The 21,858-nt window shown below is 39.1% G+C and overlaps 2 protein-coding genes across 2 annotated transcripts in view; one reads left to right on the top strand and one right to left on the bottom strand.

Annotated features, from left to right (window-relative positions):
- Window positions 1-3,330, top strand: part of LOC146677987 (GDNF family receptor alpha-4-like) — a 57,936-nt gene extending 54,606 nt beyond the window's left edge. The window contains exon 9 of the mRNA XM_085429069.1: window positions 203-3,330. Coding sequence (XP_085285195.1) covers window positions 203-346 — 144 coding nt within the window. The 3' untranslated portion in view covers window positions 347-3,330. The remainder of the gene's footprint in view (window positions 1-202) is intronic.
- An 11,481-nt stretch (window positions 3,331-14,811) lies between these two features.
- On the bottom strand, window positions 14,812-16,733 carry LOC146677986 (uncharacterized). Its single transcript, XM_085382984.1, has 3 exons — window positions 16,218-16,733; window positions 15,655-15,937; window positions 14,812-15,489 (listed from the first exon to the last, which is right to left on the bottom strand). Exons 1-3 carry the CDS (start codon window positions 16,445-16,447, stop codon window positions 14,821-14,823), a joined length of 1,182 nt encoding a protein of 393 aa, XP_085239110.1. The 5' UTR covers window positions 16,448-16,733; the 3' UTR covers window positions 14,812-14,820.
- Window positions 16,734-21,858: the final 5,125 nt, after the last annotated feature.

The raw sequence follows: 21,858 nt of genomic DNA, 5'->3' as shown, positions 1-21,858 counted from the left end.
ATTTTACTGAAAATGAAAAGAGAAATTTCAAAGGTGAAAGAGATAAATTTGTATTTGACAAGAGATGACACATATCTGTGTTTGGCACCTAATCACTAATCTGCTTTTATATGAGCAGTAATGACACATGAAACTCAAAGCGTTTACAACAATTAAAGAGATTGGAAGTCATGAAAAGACTAACTTCCCTGTCTCTTTCCAGGTCTTGGGAAATGAATTACTGGTGGGCCACTCCACCATGTCATCTAACAGTCTCCTAAACGCTGCCTCACCTCACAGTCTAATGCTTCAAGCTGCCTTCAACCTTCTGTTGCTACTCCTTCAAATCCTTATCAATGAACGCTAAAGAGCACAGGGGGCATGCCAAGGATTCTCCTAGTACCAAGCAAATGGGAGCACCTGTGCAGTTCAGAGGAAGTGGACCGTGTGGCGCTATTCCTCCCTCTAAATTTGTACAGCGATTCTGTTCTTCTATTTTTCTCTCTAAATAGTCCGGTTCCACCTGTCAGAGTTCTCATTCTGAGTGTGGGAGCCTTTGACAGACAGATGCCTGTCTGTGCATTTGTATATTATTGTGATCAAGCTGAGATGAAGTCAAGGTGCTGCTTCTGTGGACTAGCTAAGTTTTCAGCTCTCTGTGTATCTCTATTCAGTTATAATATAACAAATGTGTATGATATTTAGACATGAAGTATGTACTGTGAAGATTTGTATTACAAACAGAGGCTCTTGTTTAAATATGGTTCTGAAAAATGACTGGAGCAAACTTTGTATGTGCTCTGTGGATAAAGTGTTCAGAAAGCTGCTGTCTCTTCAACTGAGTGAAAGAGGACCATTATACCTGACCAATACTGGAACTGTCGAGCGACCAAGAGACAACAGAGCTGCATTTCACTCAGACATCCTGGACTAATGCACTGATTCCAAAAATGTCTAGCACAACTATCAAGAAGAGATGTGGCGAGAACATAAGAAAAACCTTGACATCATCATCATCTTTTCCATTGAAACTGTCCCTTTCTCAAACTCCCCAGCAACATTTCACTTTTTATCGCTAAAACCTCAGAAGCTGTTGATAGAAAATAGAAGTCCTTGGTCTTTATCAGCGAAGGTGACTTCTGGGACTTGAAAGGAAATAACCAGAGAAGCTGAGACTCTTTACCTGTAGCTGCTGTGCTTTGTGTTTGTGAGTGCAATGGCCCTTTGTTTCTCATTGTGTAAGTGACCATTTCTATACAGCGCTCTGAATTTTTGTGCCGGAGAACAAAGGGAATGGTTTTACTTATTGAGGTGTCACCTACACCAGTAGGGAGCCTGTTAGAGATTTGACAGTAATGAATGATTCAGTATTTCCTGTCTGGGAACATGCCAACCAGAGGAGTAGCAAATAAAAGTTATCCGATCATTATGAATACATTTTGCTATTATTCAACCTTTTCTAATTAAATTAGCAATGTTTAATGCTGTTGAAGTTAACACTATTAGGTTACAATTTCACTCCATATTTTTTACACTCACCAGAGTTTGAGAACCACTGACAGCTAAACTAACAGTCATAAAACCTATGAGGTACTATCAAGTGATTATTTGAAGTAAGAATATAACAGGATTTACATAATAATTCAGCCCTTTTGACAAAGTCTGATCTGTCTTAAGCCGATAAATTGCTTCATATTGGAGATGCGCTTATATCTTGCTTCGAATTCCTTAACGGCTATTTGAAACTAATTTTAAAGGCATTCAATATATTAATTATACATACTTAAATAAGTTAATTATTTGAAAACTGTATTGATTTTTGCTGCACTTACTAGCTATTACCAACAGTAGATACAACTAGTGTTACATGTTACTGCCAAAGACTAAATAAGACAATACAAAATTCACTAATTTACTATACCATCATAGCTGAACATGTTGCAAAACATATTTTTTTTTAAAGGAAAGCCCTTATTCATAAGAGGCTCAACAGAGTACACACACACACACACACACACACACACACACACACACACACACACACACACACACACGAATTGCCGTGAAATGAGTATCATGAGTGATCCTTTTTTTTTTCTGAGAATCCTGAATAGCTTTGAAAACTGGAACTGCTGTAATGCTCAGCAGTAAAAGTAAAATCTGGCTGATTTGCTGATTTCTGCAGATAGTCACTATAAACATTCGTCCTTTACCAGTATTTACATTTTGCATTTGGTTTAAACAGAAAATTATCGGTATTCAATAAGCTGTGACATAAAATGCTGAATTATCTTGTTGTTAGCATTGTAAAAATTGCAAAATGAATGAAATTTGCATACATTTATGGAATATAACAAATGCCAACATGTTTTGGGGTTTTGTTGATTCACTGCATACAGCCGGCTAAATGAATGCCTGTTTGCTCATAATTGTGTGCAAAATGAAACATTTCCAAACACTGCCATGATAAAATTCAGTGTGCTTTTTACTAACACTCATGAGTTTAATCTTTGAATGGAAGTAAAGATCATTTACATCTAAATTAGAGACAAACTGATTTTTAAGACAGAAAGCAATGCCAATATTTCATGATGTTCTGATATAAATGAGTCAATTTTTTTCAGACACATATAAATGCTGATAGATATTGGTTAAGCAAATTGCTAATATCAACCAATAAACTGTTGTAGGCCTAATCCAGCTATTTATGTAAAAAAGAAAGAAAGAAAGAAATTAGCAAGATTAGAAATATTCATTGTGCCTGTTGCCAAACCTCTTCAAAAAACAAGACAACTTCAAATATATAAATAGCTATAAATTGAGTTAATTGTAAAGTTGAAATAAAGGTCATTCGACTGAACTTGCTATGGTGGAACTCTGCTTGCAGACAAAAATGGAGCTTGATAATCATTAGCTCAAGCTGATGATTATCAAGCGTCATGCACCATCTAACAAATTGTTAGTGTAGGTGTTGGAAATGCAAATATTATTGTTGCAGTTATATGTGGTAGTAAGTCCAAGACAGAATCAAAGTTCATAGTCATCCCCTGACTAGCTACTAAAAATAGCAATGGACTAAATTACCTTTGCAAACATTGCAAGCAAGACTGGGTACACACACACACACACACACACACACACACACACACACACACACACACACACACACACACACACACACACACACACGTAGGTAGTATGGTAGCTTTTATTAACCTGTATATGCCTCACATATGTCTACTTATTATTTTGAGGATTTGTTACACTATGACTAGGATAGTTCTGCTAATCAGAAGCTTGGTGGTTGGACCTCTGGCTCCCTTAGTCTTGTTGTATCTTTGGGTGAGACAGATGATTGAGGAAAATGATTCAAGTGCTCAAAAGAAGTAGAAAAGTAATAGTTATATATGATATTAAAATTCCAGTCTATTGGCCATTTTGGCTCAAAAATATCCCTTTTTGTCGGATAATTTGAAAACGTCTTAATGGCAACACATATTGTATTAAACAAATCTTTGGGAAAATTGTCAACACACAAAAATGAGACTAACTACTTATTTGACTATTAAACTTTCTTTGTGTTGTTTTGAATAATAAATGATTATTACTCTTAAAATGATACAAAGTTACAAGTTTAGTTATCCCTAATGCACTACTTTTTTCTAATTAATAACATAAAAATTCCCAAAGATATTAAAGATTAACATTATGGTTTGCAAAACCTATATGTCAGTATTGACCCAGAACACCATTTCAACAGAGATTCCTAATCTGAAGAATTTTACTCTCTGATTAAATACAATTTAAAAAACAGTCACACATAGTAGAACTGCTGTACAATGTCATGTTTGCCTTTTCTCTACAGCACTTTTGTCCTTTTCTATGTCTTCTATGTCCGTGTTATTTTAAATAATTAAAAATAAACATAGTTTTCCCTTAACGCAGAGATAAAAGAACGATAGGCTGGAAAGTTAACAAGGAGAAAAAAATAATCAGGTAAATCCAATTTGTACAAGACTCAGAGTTATGACTGCAGATGAAAGTCCCCACTTATGATAAAAAAATGTGGAGCCTACAAAGCTCTTTATCAGAACTAAGTGAAGAATACAACACTTGTTTGCATCATCGTGCAGTTACACCGTAGGAATGTATAATGAAGTCAGTGGAGTGACCTCCAACATAATGCATGGCAGTGAGGAACAATGCTCATTTTAAAATTAATGTGGATGATAAACAGATTGCTGTGATTATATCAGAACTGCTCAGCTGATTTATACCAGACTCATTACCTCATGAGTGATGCATTTTCATTTTCACTGTGCAGCGTCGTGGAAAAAACAAACCCAGTTTAGAATCATCTCTTATCCCTGATGACCCATAATGCAATTTGTCAAACTGGAACTTTACTTCTTGTAATATTGGTCCTTTAATATCCACGAGAAAATTAAAAAAAATCCTAAAGAAAGTTTAATGGAGCTCTGGAAATGTCAAATGCACACCTCCACATGCATAGAGCTTGCATGTTTACTCTTGCTGAGTTTGTCACAGGAAGGTTTTGCTAATAACATTGTTCCATATAGCATAGCTTGTTTTGCAGTCAAAAAGATGGTGGTTTCCATAAATATAAAGCAGTCCTACATTGACTTAAACACAATCTAGGATCCCACCGACAAGACCTTTCTGTGTAGGCAGTGAATAACTGAAAACTTATTATTGGACACTTTTATTTTTTTATTCGTTTATTTTTACATATAAAGATGGATTTTAAAAAAACAACTAATAAAAGATATTCAATGTATTTTGACAAATGCAGCCCACTTTTACTTTACACATAGTGTTTTCTATGTCCATGCAACCAAGGCTTGCTGGAAAGTGGCTGAACGTCAATCCCACAAACACTAGAAGTTGGCTAACTGAAACCAGAACGTTATAGTAGAGTGCTGCAGTGTGCAGTATAATAGAGATTAACTATAATTTAAATCATTTAGCATAAAAGTATAACATTGCTTTGGATGTTTAGCGTTCAAAGCAGTGTTTTATATTAAAGCATTCAAATCTACAAGTGGCCAGCTGTATCCTCAGGTGGGACGCTGGGAACTATGGGAACAATGGCCTGTCTGCAGCTTGTCAATAACAACAAGTGTTTAAGTGTACTTGGCACTAGGAGACCTTAGGTAACAGGCTGATGGCTGTTTGTCTTAATTGTAACATTAGACCTGAATTGGAATCAGATAGCAGAGAAAAAGACTGAGAGGTCTGCTTGGCAGACTGGGATGTCCTCTCACCTCTGACAGAAGTCGTACGCCATTCCAAGGGAGGCGGGAGACACTGAGTCTGGCTGAGCAAACGGAGGTGGTTTGGGCATCATTCTCGGATGCCTTCCATGTGAGCCATGTCCATGGGATGAGATGCCAGGATACACTGGGTAGATTGTGTCCTTCAACGGGACTCTATTCAGTTACATGAAAACCTATGTCCACCCTTCCTGCTTGCATAGGAATTAAGAGGGTAAACAGCAGACAGGGCTGCTAATAAAATGGATTTGATCAACTGATTAATCAGCAAGTGTGACCATAGTCCTCCCAGGACTGGGCACTCCAGCAAATGCTCAGAGAAACTGCAGATAAAACCCAAGAGCAAAGAGCTACAGCTCAAACTATACAGGCCTGTATAGCATGTTAAATGTTAAAGTTCATGAAAAGCTTAGAAAAAGCAGGTGGCCACATGCCACATGGTCAGAGTGTCAGAGTCCAGCCTGTGACCCTTTGCTGTGTGTCTTTCCCCTCAATAATGTTTTTTTTTTTAAAAGATGAAACTAAATATAATATTTCAGCTGTAGAGTGGCACAAGGCAGAGCTTAAAGATCTTTTGCCTACACTTGTCTTCACTGATATTATCAGTGGACAATCATGACAATGAGATGGATTATCTGATATCTGGACAGACAACTTATTGAAAAACACAATGACTTTATCTTAAATAAACTCCACTCTAGAACCTCTGTAGTTTACTTAAGTATTTAAATTAATGTCCATACTTTTAATTTAGGACCTAAAAGTGATAATGAATTACTTGCAAATTAATTGTTACCTTTTTACACCAAGGAATTCATATCATATTCATTATTACCAATTACAGCAACTTGATACATTTGTAGTATGTGCTAAAATCCATTTGCTGCTCACTTAACACATTTCCAGGACCCCACTTGTGCCATACAGTGCCTATTGGAAACTAACATATCACTCTCACTCAGTGTTGGGGAGTAACGGAATACATGTACCGCCGTTACGTATTTAAAATACAAAATATGAGTAACTGTATTCCGTTACAGTTACCGTTTAAAAAGGTGGTATTCAGAATACAGTTACTTTGTTGAAATAAATGGATTACACGGCGGTACTTCCTGTTTCATATTGTGGCGGGTCAGGACTGTTTGGGTTTTGTTTCACAGCTACGTTCTGTTGTTCCAGGCGGCAGTGTTACGGTTGCCATGGTTACAGGGTGACATGCTCTCCCTGTAACCATGGCAACCGTAAGCATGTAAATATAATAATAACCACTGCAGCCAAGAAGAGTGCCTGACGAGCCCAGTTGTAAGTACGCTATTAAGACTCGACTGTGTTCGTGTTTTCCTCCGAAACAATAAGTTCCGTTGGAGCAGCCTTTCAACGCCTCTCTCTGTCTCAAAGTTGACCCACACAACAAAGTAAAGCTATTTTTCAGCTACAAGCCGACACGGAACCCAACGTATTGGCCAGAAGTCCCTTTACGGTTCGGAGCCGCGGACCTTCAGTAATAGTAATAAATCACAGCAATAGTACATTCATGTAGTTGCAAAAAGCACGATAATATATTAAGTAATCCAAAGTATTCAGAATACGTTACTCTCATTGAGTAACTTAACAGAATACGTTACAGAATACATTTTGGGGCATGTAATCTGTAATCTGTAGTGGAATACATTTAAAAAGTAACCTTCCCAACACTGCTCTCACTGCCTGTGAAGACAACATATTTTGTTCACTATCCTGGTTTGAAGATTTTTTTTTCAGATTAAATATAAATTTAGCATTTGGGTCAGTAACCCATTTGTGGTATTCAGGTTAGCTTCGCTAGATCGAAAATCTGCCTTATAAATTGGGCAGGTAAAATGATCCTGAAGCACAAAACAAAAGAAGAAATATGATGTTTTTCCCTCTACATCTAACCTCATTCCTTTCTAATATATCTGTATTTTTCTGTAACTTTCATGTGTTTGGGACTATCACTTGGATTCATTCACCCCTTTTGCCCTTCCCCCTCTGTACACTGCAGTTTCCACCCAGTGGTGGCTCTGAATCGAACAGCAATCAATAACAACAATCAAATTCTGCCCTAGGGTGTTAAAACCTCTTGCCATTTACCAGTGGATCATTTTACCTGCATCAAATCAACACAAAGTTTCACTTGTAGTATTTTCAAACTCCATGAGGTTACCATGTTATTTTCTGGTGTGTTTGTCTTCTGTTTCCAAGGTAAAGCGAGACTGCTACCTGCAACTAACTGCTGTAAACACAGAAGAAAAATACGTTAATAGCTCACGACATTATCATGACAATTTTTAGCCTTTCAAGGGTATAATGACTTGTTAGCTTCTGTAATTTTACTTCCACAGATAAATGTAACAAAATCACAACACTCACAAAATATACTCATTGTTCTTTCACAGAAGTATAAATGTAGCTGTGTATCCACACCTACTGCTAATTTCTAACCAACATGCTTGTCTTTCAAGCATGTTGGAAGACAACATGCTTAAAAACACCAGACAAAAAAGCCTCAAGCAAGTACAGTCCCAGAATCTCCTGCACCCCCTATGCCCCCTGTACATTGTGTTCAGATTTTTAATGAGTCGGACTCAGTATTACTAATCGGTCTGAAAAGCATCACTGCAAGAGTCACAGCAAGAAAATCTAATGCAGGTTATTATTATACTGGACTGTGACATTTGCCAGCCAGACTGTATGACAATGAACAGACACTTTTATATTTTATTACCATGATATGAAAAATACACAGATTTTCTTCCACCAGTCCAATTCAGGGTTAGGTTTGTGCTGGAGCATCTGCCAGATGTCATTCTATTGATAAAGATTTAGTTATTCTGATTGAGATGATTTTTATGAGGGACTGTGTCTTCATAAAAAATAAGTAAAACTTAAAAAGTAAAAAAAAAGAGTTTATCTATTCTTTTTGAGGGTGTTTCTTTTTTTAGAAATGTCCTTAGGCTGACTTTGGCAAGTCTGGGCAAAGAGTGCACAGATGAGGAAAAGTAGCTGCAGCATGAACTGCTTTGGCAGCAAGCAAGCATTCACGTTCCAAACCACAATGATAGGTCTTAAATCTCTCCAGACAATGGACACATACAGTGGGGCAAAAAAGTATTTAGTCAGCCACCGATTGTGCAAGTTCCCCCACTTAAAATGATGACAGAGGTCAGTAATTTGCACCAGAGGTACACTTCAACTGTGAGAGACAGAATGTGAAAAAAAAAATCCATGAATTCACATGGTAGGATTTGTAAAGAATTTATTCGTAAATCAGGGTGGAAAATAAGTATTTGGTCACCTCAAACAAGGAAAATCTCTGGCTCTCACAGACCTGTAACGTCCTCTGTAAGAAGCTTTTCTGTCCCCCACTCGTTACCTGTATGAATGGCACCTGTTTGAACTCATCATCTGTATAAAAGACACCTGTCCACAGCCTCAAACAGTCAGACTCCAAACTCCGCCATGGCCAAGACCAAAGAGCTTTCGAAGGACACCAGGAAAAGTATTGTAGACCTGCACCAGACTGGGAAGAGTGAATCTACAATAGGCAAGCAGCTTGGTGTGAAAAAATCAACTGTGGGAGCAATCATCAGAAAATGGAAGACATACAAGACCACTGATAATCTCCCTCGATCTGGGGCTCCACGCAAGATCTCATCCCGTGGGGTCAAAATGATCATGAGAACGGTGAGCAAAGATCCCAGAACCACACGGGCGGACCTGGTGAATGACCTGCAGAGAGCTGGGACCAAAGTAACAAAGGTCACCATCAGTAACACACTACAACGGCAGGGAATCAAATCCCGCAGTGCCAGACGTGTTCCGCTGCTGAAGCCAGTGCATGTCCAGGCCCGTCTGAAGTTTGCCAGAGAGCACATGGATGATACAGCAGAGGATTGGGAGAATGTCATGTGGTCAGATGAAACCAAAGTAGAACTTTTTGGCATAAACTCAACTCGTCGTGTTTGGAGGAAGAAGAATACTGAGTTGCATCCCAAGAACACCATACCTACTGTGAAGCATGGGGGTGGAAACATCATGTTATGGGGCTGTTTTTCTGCCAAGGGGACAGGACGACTGATCCGTGTTAAGGACAGAATGAATGGGGCCATGTATGGTGAGATTTTGAGCCAAAACCTCCTTCCATCAGTGAGAACTTTGAAGATGAAATGAGGCTGGGTCTTCCAACATGACAATGATCCAAAACACACCGCCCGGGCAACAAAGGAGTGGCTCCGTAAGAAGCATTTGAAAGTCCTGGAGTGGCCTAGCCAGTCTCCAGACCTCAACCCCATAGAAAATCTGTGGCGGGAGTTGAAAGTCCGTGTTGCTCGGCGACAGCCCCAAAACATCACTGCTCTCGAGAAGATCTGCATGGAGGAATGGGCCAAAATACCAGCTACTGTGTGTGCAAACCTGGTAAAGACCTATAGTAAACGTTTGACCTCTGTTATTGCCAACAAAGGTTATGTTACAAAGTATTGAGTTGTATTTTTGTTATTGACCAAATACTTATTTTCCACCCTGATTTACGAATAAATTCTTTACAAATCCTACCATGTGGATTCATGGATTTTTTTTCACATTCTGTCTCTCACAGTTGAAGTGTACCTCTGGTGCAAATTACTGACCTCTGTCATCATTTTAAGTGGGGGAACTTGCACAATCGGTGGCTGACTAAATACTTTTTTGCCCCACTGTAACTACGGATAAGTTTATTATACTGCATCATACAAACAGTACACAAAGTAGCATGTAGTCAAATGCCAATAGATGACAAGGCGAAGAACAACAAAATGGCAAATTCAGGTTTTGTCTACAGACCAATCAGTATCAAGTAAAAGGAGCCCTGAGCATAATTTGTGATGAGAAGGCGTGGGCAGGGATCTTATATAATTGTGACATGAAACCAAAACGAACTGAATTACATTTATAATGTAAAATGTGAAAAACGTGTCTTCATAGGTTAATAAACAGTGTTGCACAGCTCCTCCAATTCCATGTGTATATTCACTTTCATCCACTCGTATCTGCGCTTCAATACAAGCCTGCGTATTCATGGCTATGTGTGTAAAGCCTGTAGGTGTATGTCTGCAGACATCTGTTTTTTTGTGTAATTAAATGTGTCCATGTGAGAATGCATGGACAACTACAAAGAAGTCTAGTAAATGTAATTTTTGCTTCGATTTCTACCATGTTTTCTGATAGAAGGGAATTCAGTGTACCTTTAGCTGCATATCTTATGGGGTTATAGATGCATGTAAGCGTTTACACTTAAAGGTTCACTATGTTGTAATGTGTTACAGTTGCCAGCAGCTGCACTGTATTAGCTGCATTCAGGTCCTGGAGCAGAACAGCATCAGAGGGAGAGCAGCTGGACAGTAATGACTGCCCACTATTCACCAATCCTTCAATGGCCTTTAATCCTATGGGTCCAACTGAGTTCTCATGGGAGCTCACTAGATTCCTACATACTTAAAATTCTCCCTGTGGAGGCCATTTTCTGAACAAACGCTCCTTCTCCTGAGGCAATTTCACAGTTACTGTCTCAGTATTTCAGGTGAAGCTGGTTACATTTTTCTTAACCTCTTGTTTTTATTAGTGAGTCTCGGCTAAATAACAGAAACAGATCTTTTCATTTACTTCTTTTTACTTCAAAATGATCATAAAATGAAACTAACATATTTACAACACTTTTAAAAAGTGTTTTAGGTCGAATCTTTGTTCAGATGAGCTAAAAATGGAAACGATTGACTTTAACAATGATTACTTTTTTATGAAAAAAAAAAAAAATCTATGGCCCATGTGATAGGCAAATGTACACGGCTTCATTTGATCTTAGTTTCATCCACCCCCACCTCACCAAAACTCTCCAACTTTTAGCCTCTTAGTTTTAATCTCTGGGGTCCAGCAACCCTCGAAAATATTTGCTCCTCCCTGTCCTCTCTGTGCTACTGTGGTTTTAGAAATGGTTGAACTAGCAGTGAACCATGCCTTTCCTTTCCTGACTTGCCTCTCATGTGTAGTTGTGATCTTTAGATGGCAGATGTCTAGGGCTTATGGGAAATAATGATTGTTAAAAGCGAACGACTGAATAAAAACATGAGGTTGTTTTTCTTTTGAAAACACAGTCAACACATGTTTGCAAAAGGTTCCCGTTCAGTTCCAGTTTCAGTGCAGCTCTTCATGTAAATGTAATAGGTACATTGAGAAAGGCCCTATAAATAGATAGCCCAAGTCAAGTTGAAGTGCAATAATTAAATGAAACTCTTCACCCATGGTTATTTCTATTCCCATGGGATTTAATTGGAGGAAAGTGTGTTTTCGGTTTGAAAAGAGCAGAAGCAACAGAAGCATAGCCTCCAGTGCAATTAATTGGATGACCCAGTGGTAAAAAAAAAACCTCACTACATTTTCAACAAATGACTCTTGAATGGCAAAGCAAGAACTTCCAGAAAAAAGGGTTTGAAATTAGATAAATGATCCCAAACATGAGATTTTCCAGAGCAAACATAAAGGTGTCATTACACACGATACTCACAAATGATTATGCATATTATTTGTTAGTAAAAGTTGCAGATAGACACACATTCAAATTAGGCCAAAAAACATATTTTGGCTGATTCAAAATCTTGACGCTGAACCAGCGCACTGACATTAATCTTTCTGAGCATTTCTATCTGTATTTCTGCTCTACTGCTAAATGAGACATTCTGAAGGCAACAGTCTGGTGGGCTGAGTGTATGAGGATGTCAGTTCACATCCACTTCTGATACCAGCCATGCCCTCACTCAGTCACTATCATTGTTGTGAAGCCAGTCAGATTAAACCGAGCAGCTATTTGGCCTGAAGAAAAGTCTCTGCATGGGCAACGATATGGGCTAGAGGCTGGCATGTTGTCTGCCTCTTCTTTTTCTGCAGATTTACACATATTGCTGGGTAACCTTTCAACATCTTTAGCTCCAGATGTAAGCCAAGTCAGCACCTGTCCATTGGTGATCTAGTCAGCCTTTATAAAACCCACGCGTGCATTCTCCATCTTTCCCTTAACAAGGAGTGAATGTTACAACAAGCCTTTTCTACACACAAAATCCAAAAGTTCAATCTCCAAGAGCCTTGTTAATATAAAAAACTGTTATCAGTTATCAAAATAGTATTTTTTATGAATCTACTCGATAGTTGAGCCAGTAATTGTTGCAATCATTCTAATTGTGACCCTTATTTGTCTTTTAAAAACACTCTATAATGAATACTGACCATAGCACAACTACAATGTAAGTGTGGGTACGTAAAGAATAGAAATCACTAGGAAAGATGCAATTAACAATCAAAACACAAAAGCAATCAGTCCTGGAGCTGACATGATCAACAACACTAAAAAGATTATGCTTTGTAAACCTCACAGGAATATTTAATCTCATCGCTGTTATTTTCTGTATAACATTAATTAATTCCTTATATCAAAACTGAAAAACAAGAAAATATTATCTGTGGTTTTTCATTTTTGAGAGACTCAGCTGGGTTTATACTGCCCTCTAATGGGTTTAAAGAGTAGTACAACTCCCGCTTCTCCAGACTTTGAAACACAAAGACTCCATCACTCTTAGTGATAAGAACACAGTCTCATCAGTGCTGGAGTCAATGAAATGAAGCTTGTTGTATATACTATCTAAGAGTGATATTCTCACACTGCTGCCTCTTTGTAGCTCTGATATTTCAGAGCATCTTAAAGCAATCTGCAATAATTAAGGCTCTGCAGTCATGGCAACCCCCAGAGAAACAGCCTGAGAGTCTACACAGGTGCTCAAACATACTTATATAGAAAAGTCAAGTTTCACACAGACCAGCGAGGAATGCCATTTGAAAATGGCAAATGCCATTTATTGAGCTTTCCTAACACATAGTTTAACATTTGTCATACTGAAAATAGAAGGAAACAGACACAGTAAAGGATTATGACAAAATATATCAAGTAGAATAACAAAACAAAGTTACTTGATAATGGAAATACTTTTAAGCTGCAGTCTATTTAAATATGTATGCTTTCACACAATTATGCGAGTTGTGCTTTTCCTGACAGAGACTTATTAACCGAGACCTTGATGCAAAGGTGTTATTGAAAAGCCGACAGGGAAATTATATATTTTCTCCTGTGTGTTATGTGCAAAAACAGTCTTACGTTGCAAAGCTGGCAGAACTTCTTCATGTGCTACCTTGATGCAACCTATCCCTGTCACCTTATTAGCACTGCCTCGATGCCAAAGGTCTGTTGAGGCATTGAAGCAGAAAAATATGTTACCTATCTGTATTATTATGTCTGCCCTTTTTGTAAAGCTTGAAGTTCACTTCTCACCATGGTTATTATAGATAGCTAACACCTCTGTCAGGGTCAATAGAAAACAAGGTCACTAATTACCTAATTGTTTGCTCACTAACTCCAAAGCCCTTATGACCTCTTCATACCAGTCTTCCTTATCACATTTCAGGCATGAACCAAGCAACAATGAAAACAGATTTCAGGCAGCTATGTGAGCTTTCGCTTTGCATTTTAAAGCACTGCTAACTGATGTTCATAGTGCATGCACTCTTTGTGGCCTCCAAAATAACGGACTAATTTATGCTAGATCCAGGTTTTAGCTTTGTCACTGACGTTAATTGATCTGAGAGCCATGAAAGCGTATTGTTTTATCAACCAACCAGCAGGATTATCCACGCAAAATATTCACCAAAATGTAAACACAAATAAGACTTTAGGATCGATCTATCTATCTATCTGATTTGTGGCTACCTTATGTCGCACTTGCACATTGACCTGATCTCTACATGTGCAGTAAGCCAATAAAGGCATCCTATGAAAAGAATGTTCGAATGTTTTACATGGTATATACCCATGCTTTATTTTTAGTTGTTTGGTCTGTGATTTTCGTCTGTTGTTACAGTTTTTCTCAGTCGCTTTGGTGCATTTCTCACAACAGAATTGAACTCTCCACCACTACTAAGGCACTTCTCAAAACAATTAGTGCAAACTGCAAAACATGGTGGATAACTTGCAAAAGTGAGTCACTCCATCAAAAAGAAAAGTCAGGTGTCCAAAATAAGTTGTCAATGCATCAACAACAAATCCCTTGAGCAAAACAGACAATACATTCATCAAAAGCAAGTACTGATACCAAACAAAGTGTCAGGGCTGTCACAATTACAAGTCATTACACCAGCACCTTTGGTCACAAAATCACATGGTCTGAACATGTTCCCATTGTGACGGATGTCTTTGTAGGTGCTTCCCAATGACATGTCAAGTCCGGACCGCATGCATGGCATGTTGAAAACCATAAATTGTAAAGGACAATCAAGACACTCCATATGCACTCTTGATAATATTTAATTGAAACTGTTCACAGCATTGTGCAAACTGGGGAAATACAGTAAATCAAACATTTTACAGCAAACAAACTCACCTAGACAGTAAACCTCACTGCAGTAGTTACGACTCAAAAAAAACAAACTGAAAAACAGACACTGCTGCATATCAATCATTGATATCTAGACGCTCCCGTCTGTCTGCCCACATATTTGCATCAACATCACAGCGTATGTCAGCTCTATCGATGCATCGGGGAAAGTATCTTCTGGAGTGTCGAATCCACCCTCTGCAGGACTCTGCTGTGATGTCATCACAAGCTGCATCCATAGCTGCTAGCAGGGTCATTTGGGTATGTGGATGCCTGTCATATACCTTCCACCTCCAGGAAGAGAAAAACTCCTCAATTGGATTCAGGAATGGACTGTAAGGAGGAAGAAACTCCATAAGCATCCTGTCGTGTGCTGCAAACCACTGCCTGACTACAGCAGAGTGATGGAAGCTTACATTATCCCAAACCACTACATACATTGTCCGATTGTCACCAGGATCATCCCTTCCATTTTGTGGGATCAGGTCCCTATGAAGAGCATCCAGAAAAGCCAACAGGTGTTGTGAATTGTATGCACCAATACGAGGAATATGGGTGTGAACACCATTCTCTGAGATTGCGGCACACATTGTAATATTCCCTCCTCGTTGGCCTGGGACATCAATGGTGGCTCTTTCACCAATGTGATTCCGTCCACGCCGTCTGCCTTTTGCGAGATTGAATCCCGCTTCGTCAAGATATACAAACATGTGCAGGGGTTCCCTGGCCTCCAACTCCAGGATATGCTTTACAAAGGATGAGAATCAGACAGGTCTGTAATGGTGCATTTGGCAGAACAGATTGTACAGTTGGAATTGTACATAGGATTACAGTAACATGCATAAATGTAGGTTGAGTACATGGCCTAAACTGTTACAGTGAACAGAGGTACATATGCGAACATGTGTTACCTGTACATACTGGTGACGGAGCTCCTTCACTCGATCACTGTTCCGTTCAAATGGCACTCTGTACAATTGCTTCATGGACATTTCATTCCGTCTGAGGACTCTGTCTATGGTGGAAATTGATATTGACTGAATATTTCCGAAGATGGTGTCATCGTTTACGACAGTTCTTTGTATTTCTCTCAGTCTCAAAGCGTTGTTTGCAGCCACCATTGCACAAATTCTTTCCTCTTGCTGCGGAGTCATAAGTCGACCTCTTCCACCTCCTCTAGGTTGTCTGGCAGTCCTTTTTGAGATGCAGATGGGAAAACACACACATGTAAGCGCAAACATGCTTACAGTGATTGTCACAGGACTATCATTCAAAACTCCTTTCTTTACAGCATTACTGTATTGTACCACAGCACACTATGCCACACCTGGGCCAAGTCTGCGCTTCAGTTACAGTACGTCTATGTGTAAGGATCTGTAAGGTCATGTCCTAATGCAAGTCTCCTGTATGACTATGAAAGTGCAGAGCAAATTAGTTTGTGCTGCATACTGTAACTAGATTACGGTGTGCTCACCTGTTTTCCCGACGAAATGTCTGGATGATAGAACTTACAGTAGTTCTCCCAACATTTGGCTGCACCCTTCGACCAGCCTCGGCCATTGTGAGGCCATGGTTTATCACATGATCCACAAGTGTTGCCCTGATTTCGTCAGGAACGTGTCTATGTGGTTGGCCTCTTCTCACCCGGTTTTGTCCTCGTCCTCCACCGATCCTCACTCCTCTTCCACGAGGCTGACGTTCCATGTTCTGCTGTTTTGTAGATTCAGTATGCACCTCATGCCAATCCTGTCTGTTGGTTTACATTGCAGTATATATGTACTTGTGGAGTGGGGGATGCTGTGCCGCGGTTCACCTGTGACTGGGTAGGAGAGGCTTTTCATTGGTTGCAAGTAGGAGTGACACACACCAATTTTCATTAGTGTGAGATAAGGTTCACCTGAGACATGTAGTTTATGGAGATTTTCATGGGAACTCCTCCAAAATAGGGTTTTCAAAATGGGTGTATGAATCGTTTGACAAGCTGTTCAGCAATTTTGAGTGCACTGACACAAGCAATGCAATGAAGACTATTAGTTGTAAGGACAATGACTATTCAGCCGGTACAAGTATGAATAATTGTGACATTCATGATGAAAGAAAGGAGATAGTGATGAATAGGAAGTCAAACGTGACCATTCTTTAGATATTTGTACTCACTCAACTGCTTCATGTCCAAAGGCATTTGCCTTTGGACGCAGTGAACGTGAAACCGCCACAGGGTTGTGCCAAAACGACTACATGTTGTGGTGGTTGAACTAACTGTTGTGCAATGTTTAATTCTGTTGTGAGAAATGCACCAAAGCGACTGAGAAAAACTGTAAATGGTTGTTAGGCAACATGATGACACCATAGTATATAACTGAAAATTCAAATGTTGTGCTTTTCTTAGGTGTTATACATCGGTGCACATCCATAGGTGTTATATGGACTAAGTGCTCCAAATGGTTAAATTTAGCCTGATAGAAGGTGGGTGCTAGACAACATGAAAATATGTGACCTAGATGAGAACCTTCAGGCGCTTAACATGTATGGGTGTTGCATGTTTGGTTGCTGAATTCCTGATGTGTAGGGGCAGTTCATGTATGCTGGTGATGTATTATATGCACGAGGTTCTGGAAGAGGCAAGTATAACGAGTAGAACGACAGGACTTAGAAGAAAGTATGAATGCCTGGAAAGGCTTCTGTGTTAAAACTGTTATTATAGAATGTTATTATGTGAATGTCCAGGTCACGCAAGGCTGCTTAGTTATAATAAACTTATAATAACAATTGTTTTAGATTGATTAACAGAATTACTCATTGACTTTATTAAAACATAGAATTTATTGCCTTGAATTTTATTTGCAGTTCAAATGCAAAAATTAATAACAAAGAAAGGGATTAAATAAACGTGCCAGAGGCTGGTGGGCTGTTTATTTGGGATTCCAGCAAATGGCAAAGGTAAAGGAAAGTGGAGGGACTGAAAGGCAAAGATGTATTGCAAAATTTGAAGTGATAATTGTGTCTCTGTGATGAAGTTATTTGCATAGCTCTACTGTCATGACATGTCAGCTTATTTGTTATCAGCTGTGAGGCCATATTAAAATGCTCCACATACATTTCTTTTTTGTATTTCATTTCTTTAAAAATGTAAGGTGATGGATTGCCCAGATTTTAGACACATATTGTAACATAGTGTAAACGTATAAGCAAAAGTGGCACAGTTCTGTTCTGGGTCATTTTGACCGAGCATTTTTAGTTTCTTGTATTTTGGTATTATTCTGTGATATGATTTATATTCTGATTCTCTAGTTGTGCTGTTTTGATTATTATTATTGTCCTATGTTTCAGTTTAATTCTGGTTAAGAGTTTAGTTTTAGGTTTTGTTCTTGTGCCCTCGTGTTTAGCGTAGGTTTAGTTCGGTGTCAAATCTGTGCCTGTCGTGTTTCCTGTTTTACTTTGAAAGTCCATGTCTCATGTCAGCGTTTCCAGTTTTGCTTCCCTTGTCTTGTTAGGTCTGATTACTCCCAGCTGTGCTCTCTTCCTGTGTCCCATTCCATCCTTATCTCTCAGCGTATTTAAGCCCTGTGTTTTCCTTGCTCTGTGTCGTGTTGTACCTGCTTCGTGCTGTGTTTTTCCTCAGTGTTTCTGATAATGTTCAAGCTCACTGTTTCCTGGTTTTGTTTTCTAGTTTCCCAGTTTTCTAGTTTAAGCTTCATGTTTTGAGTTTCTAGTTTACTTCCCTGTATTTCATGTTAAGGTTTTTCTCCAGCAATAAAGCTGCTGCCTTTAGTTTATCATTCAGTCTCCAAGTCCTGCATGTGGGTCCTACATCCTCCTGCCACACAGCACGTCCTGACAAAAAGTCTTGAGCCACTTCTCATTTCTTAATATTTTGCTTCCAAGGATCCAGACTTTAATTTTTTTAAAGTGCTCTTGAGCAATAGTTTTCCAGTTTGTCTTTGAACATTGAACATGAATTTCTGCCCAGTGCTTTTACTTGATCATTTAAAGGAGCCTTTTTGTTTGTTTGTTGAGTCCTAACTCAAGAAATGAACCAGTTGTGTCTAAATATAACATACAACTCAACATAACACAGTTTTAAGTTGCATCTTAAGGCACTGTCACAAAGCAGAAGTCTTTTTCCCCATTTCTTTAGGCTCAGAAAAATGCCAACGACACCACAGTTCGACCAACATAAAATGCTGTTTTTGCATCAACATAGTGATGCCCAAAGGGAAAAACCTGAAATTTGGCATATGCCACCATGGTGTGCAGTGTGTCCTTAAAAATGGATAAGGGGATGAAAAAAGCTATGAGCTATGAACACACAAAAGTCGTTTTTTTTAATCCACCATACAATACCATCTGGAAGCATCTAATTGGCAACAATTCAACCTTTTCAGCATGAAAATGATCCCAAATATGTTGTCAATGCAGTAAAAGCACATTTGGATAGAAAAACATACAATACAACACTATAAGTCATGGATCGGCCTTCCCACAAGATTACTGAAGCAGTATAGGGTTGTCTTGATAAATGGACTGGTACTTATTTAGCAGCTTTCCACTCTGACTCTTGAACACACTTTTCACTGCAACCCTCATTTAACAAACCACACATGATCATTCAAGCATGTTTTTTCTATACCTTGTATACCCAACATTCATTGACATGTTCACACTACAATGGAGCAGCGCAGAGTTCAGTATCTTGCCTAAGGATACTTTGACATGAAGCTGGAGAACCAATCCAGTGACCTTCCACTCTTTTGGTCCAAAGAACAAAATGAAAGGCACCCAACACCCAAAGATGAGCTTTGGACTGTCCTTCAAAAAGCTAATTACAAAAAGTGTTGGAAAACTAAGATGATCATACCAATTATAGGCTTTCAGGCTTGTTGGAATAGTAGTCTAAGGAGCTTGGAAAGAAAACGACTGCACTTCTTGGGCTGCTTGGAGAAAATTCTCCTGTGTTTCTTGGATAAACCTGCTACATAAGGGATAAAAATGTTGTTTCGTTTGTCATTCTGTTTCTCCCAAGTTGGTGTCTCACCTTCTTTCCTGTCTAGCTTTGCTGATTCAATGAAGACCCAGTTGGGATAACCACATATTTTAAGAGCTATCTGATGATGTATGTATTCCTTTTCTTTCTCTTCTGGCTTTAGAGGGAACGTTTTCTGTCCGGTGACAGCTGATAATACATAAGATGACATGTCATGACAGTAGAGCTGTGCAAGTAACTTCATAACAGAAACAAATGTATTACTTCATCAAAATATATTTTGAAATACTCTGTCTTTGCCTTTTAGCCCAAGGACAAAACTCCAAAACACAACCTAAACAACATAGTGTATGCTGTGCAGTGAGGATGCTCAGACCTGTACATTGGAGAAACCAAACAGCCACTCCGTAAAGCATGTCACAACATAGCAGAGCCACCTCGGCAGGACAAGACTCAGCTGTACATCTGCATCTAAAGGACAAAGGTCACTCTTTCGAAGATGCCAGTGTTCACATTTTGGACAGAGAAGACAGATGGTTAAAACAATGAGTGAAAGAGGCCATTTATGCCCACCGTGACTGTCTTTGAACAGAGGCCATGGCTTAAGACACCAAATGTCAGCCACGCAGAATGCAGTTTTGAGGCCCCTTCCCAGGTGCCCTTAACCCCTACTCACATCTTGCATCAGGTGACCTCAACAGGTCACATGACAGGTTTAGACAAGGTCTCACAATGGTTCGACTTGAAACCTCAGCTGATAATGACCCCCGCCCTTTTTGGTTCATGTGATGAGGCACATGATCAATGGTTGGTCATTGACCCTCTTAAGGGACAGCTCCCTTTTTTTTTTAACTGAAGAAACTTCTCGAATGAGAGTTAAAACATCTTCAAGAATTTTAAAGAAGTCCAGTCGCTTTCTTTCGAAGCTCCTTAGACTACCATGACCTGGATGATTGAGAACCTACACATACCTGTTGGAATAGTACAGTCTCAGTTTTAGCCCTATACTTATACTTCATTTCTTGTATTTCCATGTATCATTGGACCTATTTCAAATTAATGAGTGATAGCTCAAAACACTCTGCTCTGTTAGTAAAGCAGGTGGATGATTTGAACCCTGGTTCATCCAGCCTACATATCTGAGTGTCCTTGAGCAAGATAGTGATGAATAAAGGATGATGAAGACATTGTGTTTTCCTGACAGTTAGAAAATGCTTAAAAGCATAGAAAATAGTGCTGTATGAATGTGTGTGCTCAGTTAAAGACCAACAGTGCTATAAGTACCAGTCAGACTCAGACTAAGTTGTGACACTGTCACGATCCTGGGTCTTATGACCCAGTGTTTTGAGTTTTAGTTCATTTTGATGTTTTAGTTTATGTAAGCCCTTCAGGTTCCTAAGTTCATTTGTTATCATGCTTAAGTGTTTCTAGTTCTTATTATTTCCCCCTCGTGTTTCCAACTATGGTAAATCTCCCCTGCTTTTCATGTGTTTCATGTCTGTGTCTTACATTGTGAAGTTTGGGTTGTCATGTCTACGTCTCATTATGTTTCCTGTTTTATTGTGAAGAGGTCTGGTGTTTCTGTGTTCATCGTGTTCAGTTTTACTCTTCCCCTGTGGCGTTATGTTCATGTTGATCTACTGTGCCTTTCTGTTCCATGTTTCAGATCCCTATGTTCTGTCTCCCCCAGTCTGTTAAGTCCACATGTCTTGAGTTCCGTCAGTGTGTTTCCTGTTTTACTTTCACAGTCTGTTCTATGTTAATGTTTCTAGTTTTGCTTCCCTTGCCTCGTCCTGCTTAATTACTCTCAGCTGTGCTCTCCTCCTGTGGCTCATTCCCCCTCGTTATCCCTCAGTGTATTTAAGCCCCATGTTTCTCTTTGTCAGTGTTGCGTCCTCCATCATAGCTGTGTGATTTTTCCCTGTGGCTCCTTGTGCTTTAGTTTTTCCCAGTTTAGTTTATTTTGTATTGTTTTTCGTGTCCCACTCCACGCCAGCAATAAAGCTGTGTTTTTTGAGTTTAACTTTTGACTCTGTGAGTTTGCGTTTGGGTCCTTCTCCTGCCTGCCACACAGCCGAACTGTGACAGACACCTGGCTTTATTGCTACTACAATTGTATTTCTAAAATATT

Source organism: Rhamphochromis longiceps, linkage group LG2 (assembly GCF_057381845.1).
Source record: "Rhamphochromis longiceps isolate RC_006_pf linkage group LG2, R_longiceps_female_GT1.1, whole genome shotgun sequence".
Classification (NCBI taxonomy): domain Eukaryota; kingdom Metazoa; phylum Chordata; class Actinopteri; order Cichliformes; family Cichlidae; genus Rhamphochromis; species Rhamphochromis longiceps.
Note: the sequence above shows the minus strand (reverse complement) of the source record. Positions and strands in the feature narration are given on the sequence as shown.

Bases quoted from the DNA above. Each gene is read 5' to 3' on its own strand.
- LOC146677986 (XM_085382984.1), bottom strand. From the start codon at position 16,447: ATGGAACGTCAGCCTCGTGGAAGAGGAGTGAGGATCGGTGGAGGACGA. The intron at 15,938-16,217 runs GTGAGCACACCG...CATCTCAAAAAG, and splicing joins ACATTTCGTCGGGAAAACAG to GACTGCCAGACAACCTAGAG. The intron at 15,490-15,654 runs GTAACACATGTT...TCCTTTGTAAAG, and splicing joins TCCGTCACCAGTATGTACAG to CATATCCTGGAGTTGGAGGC.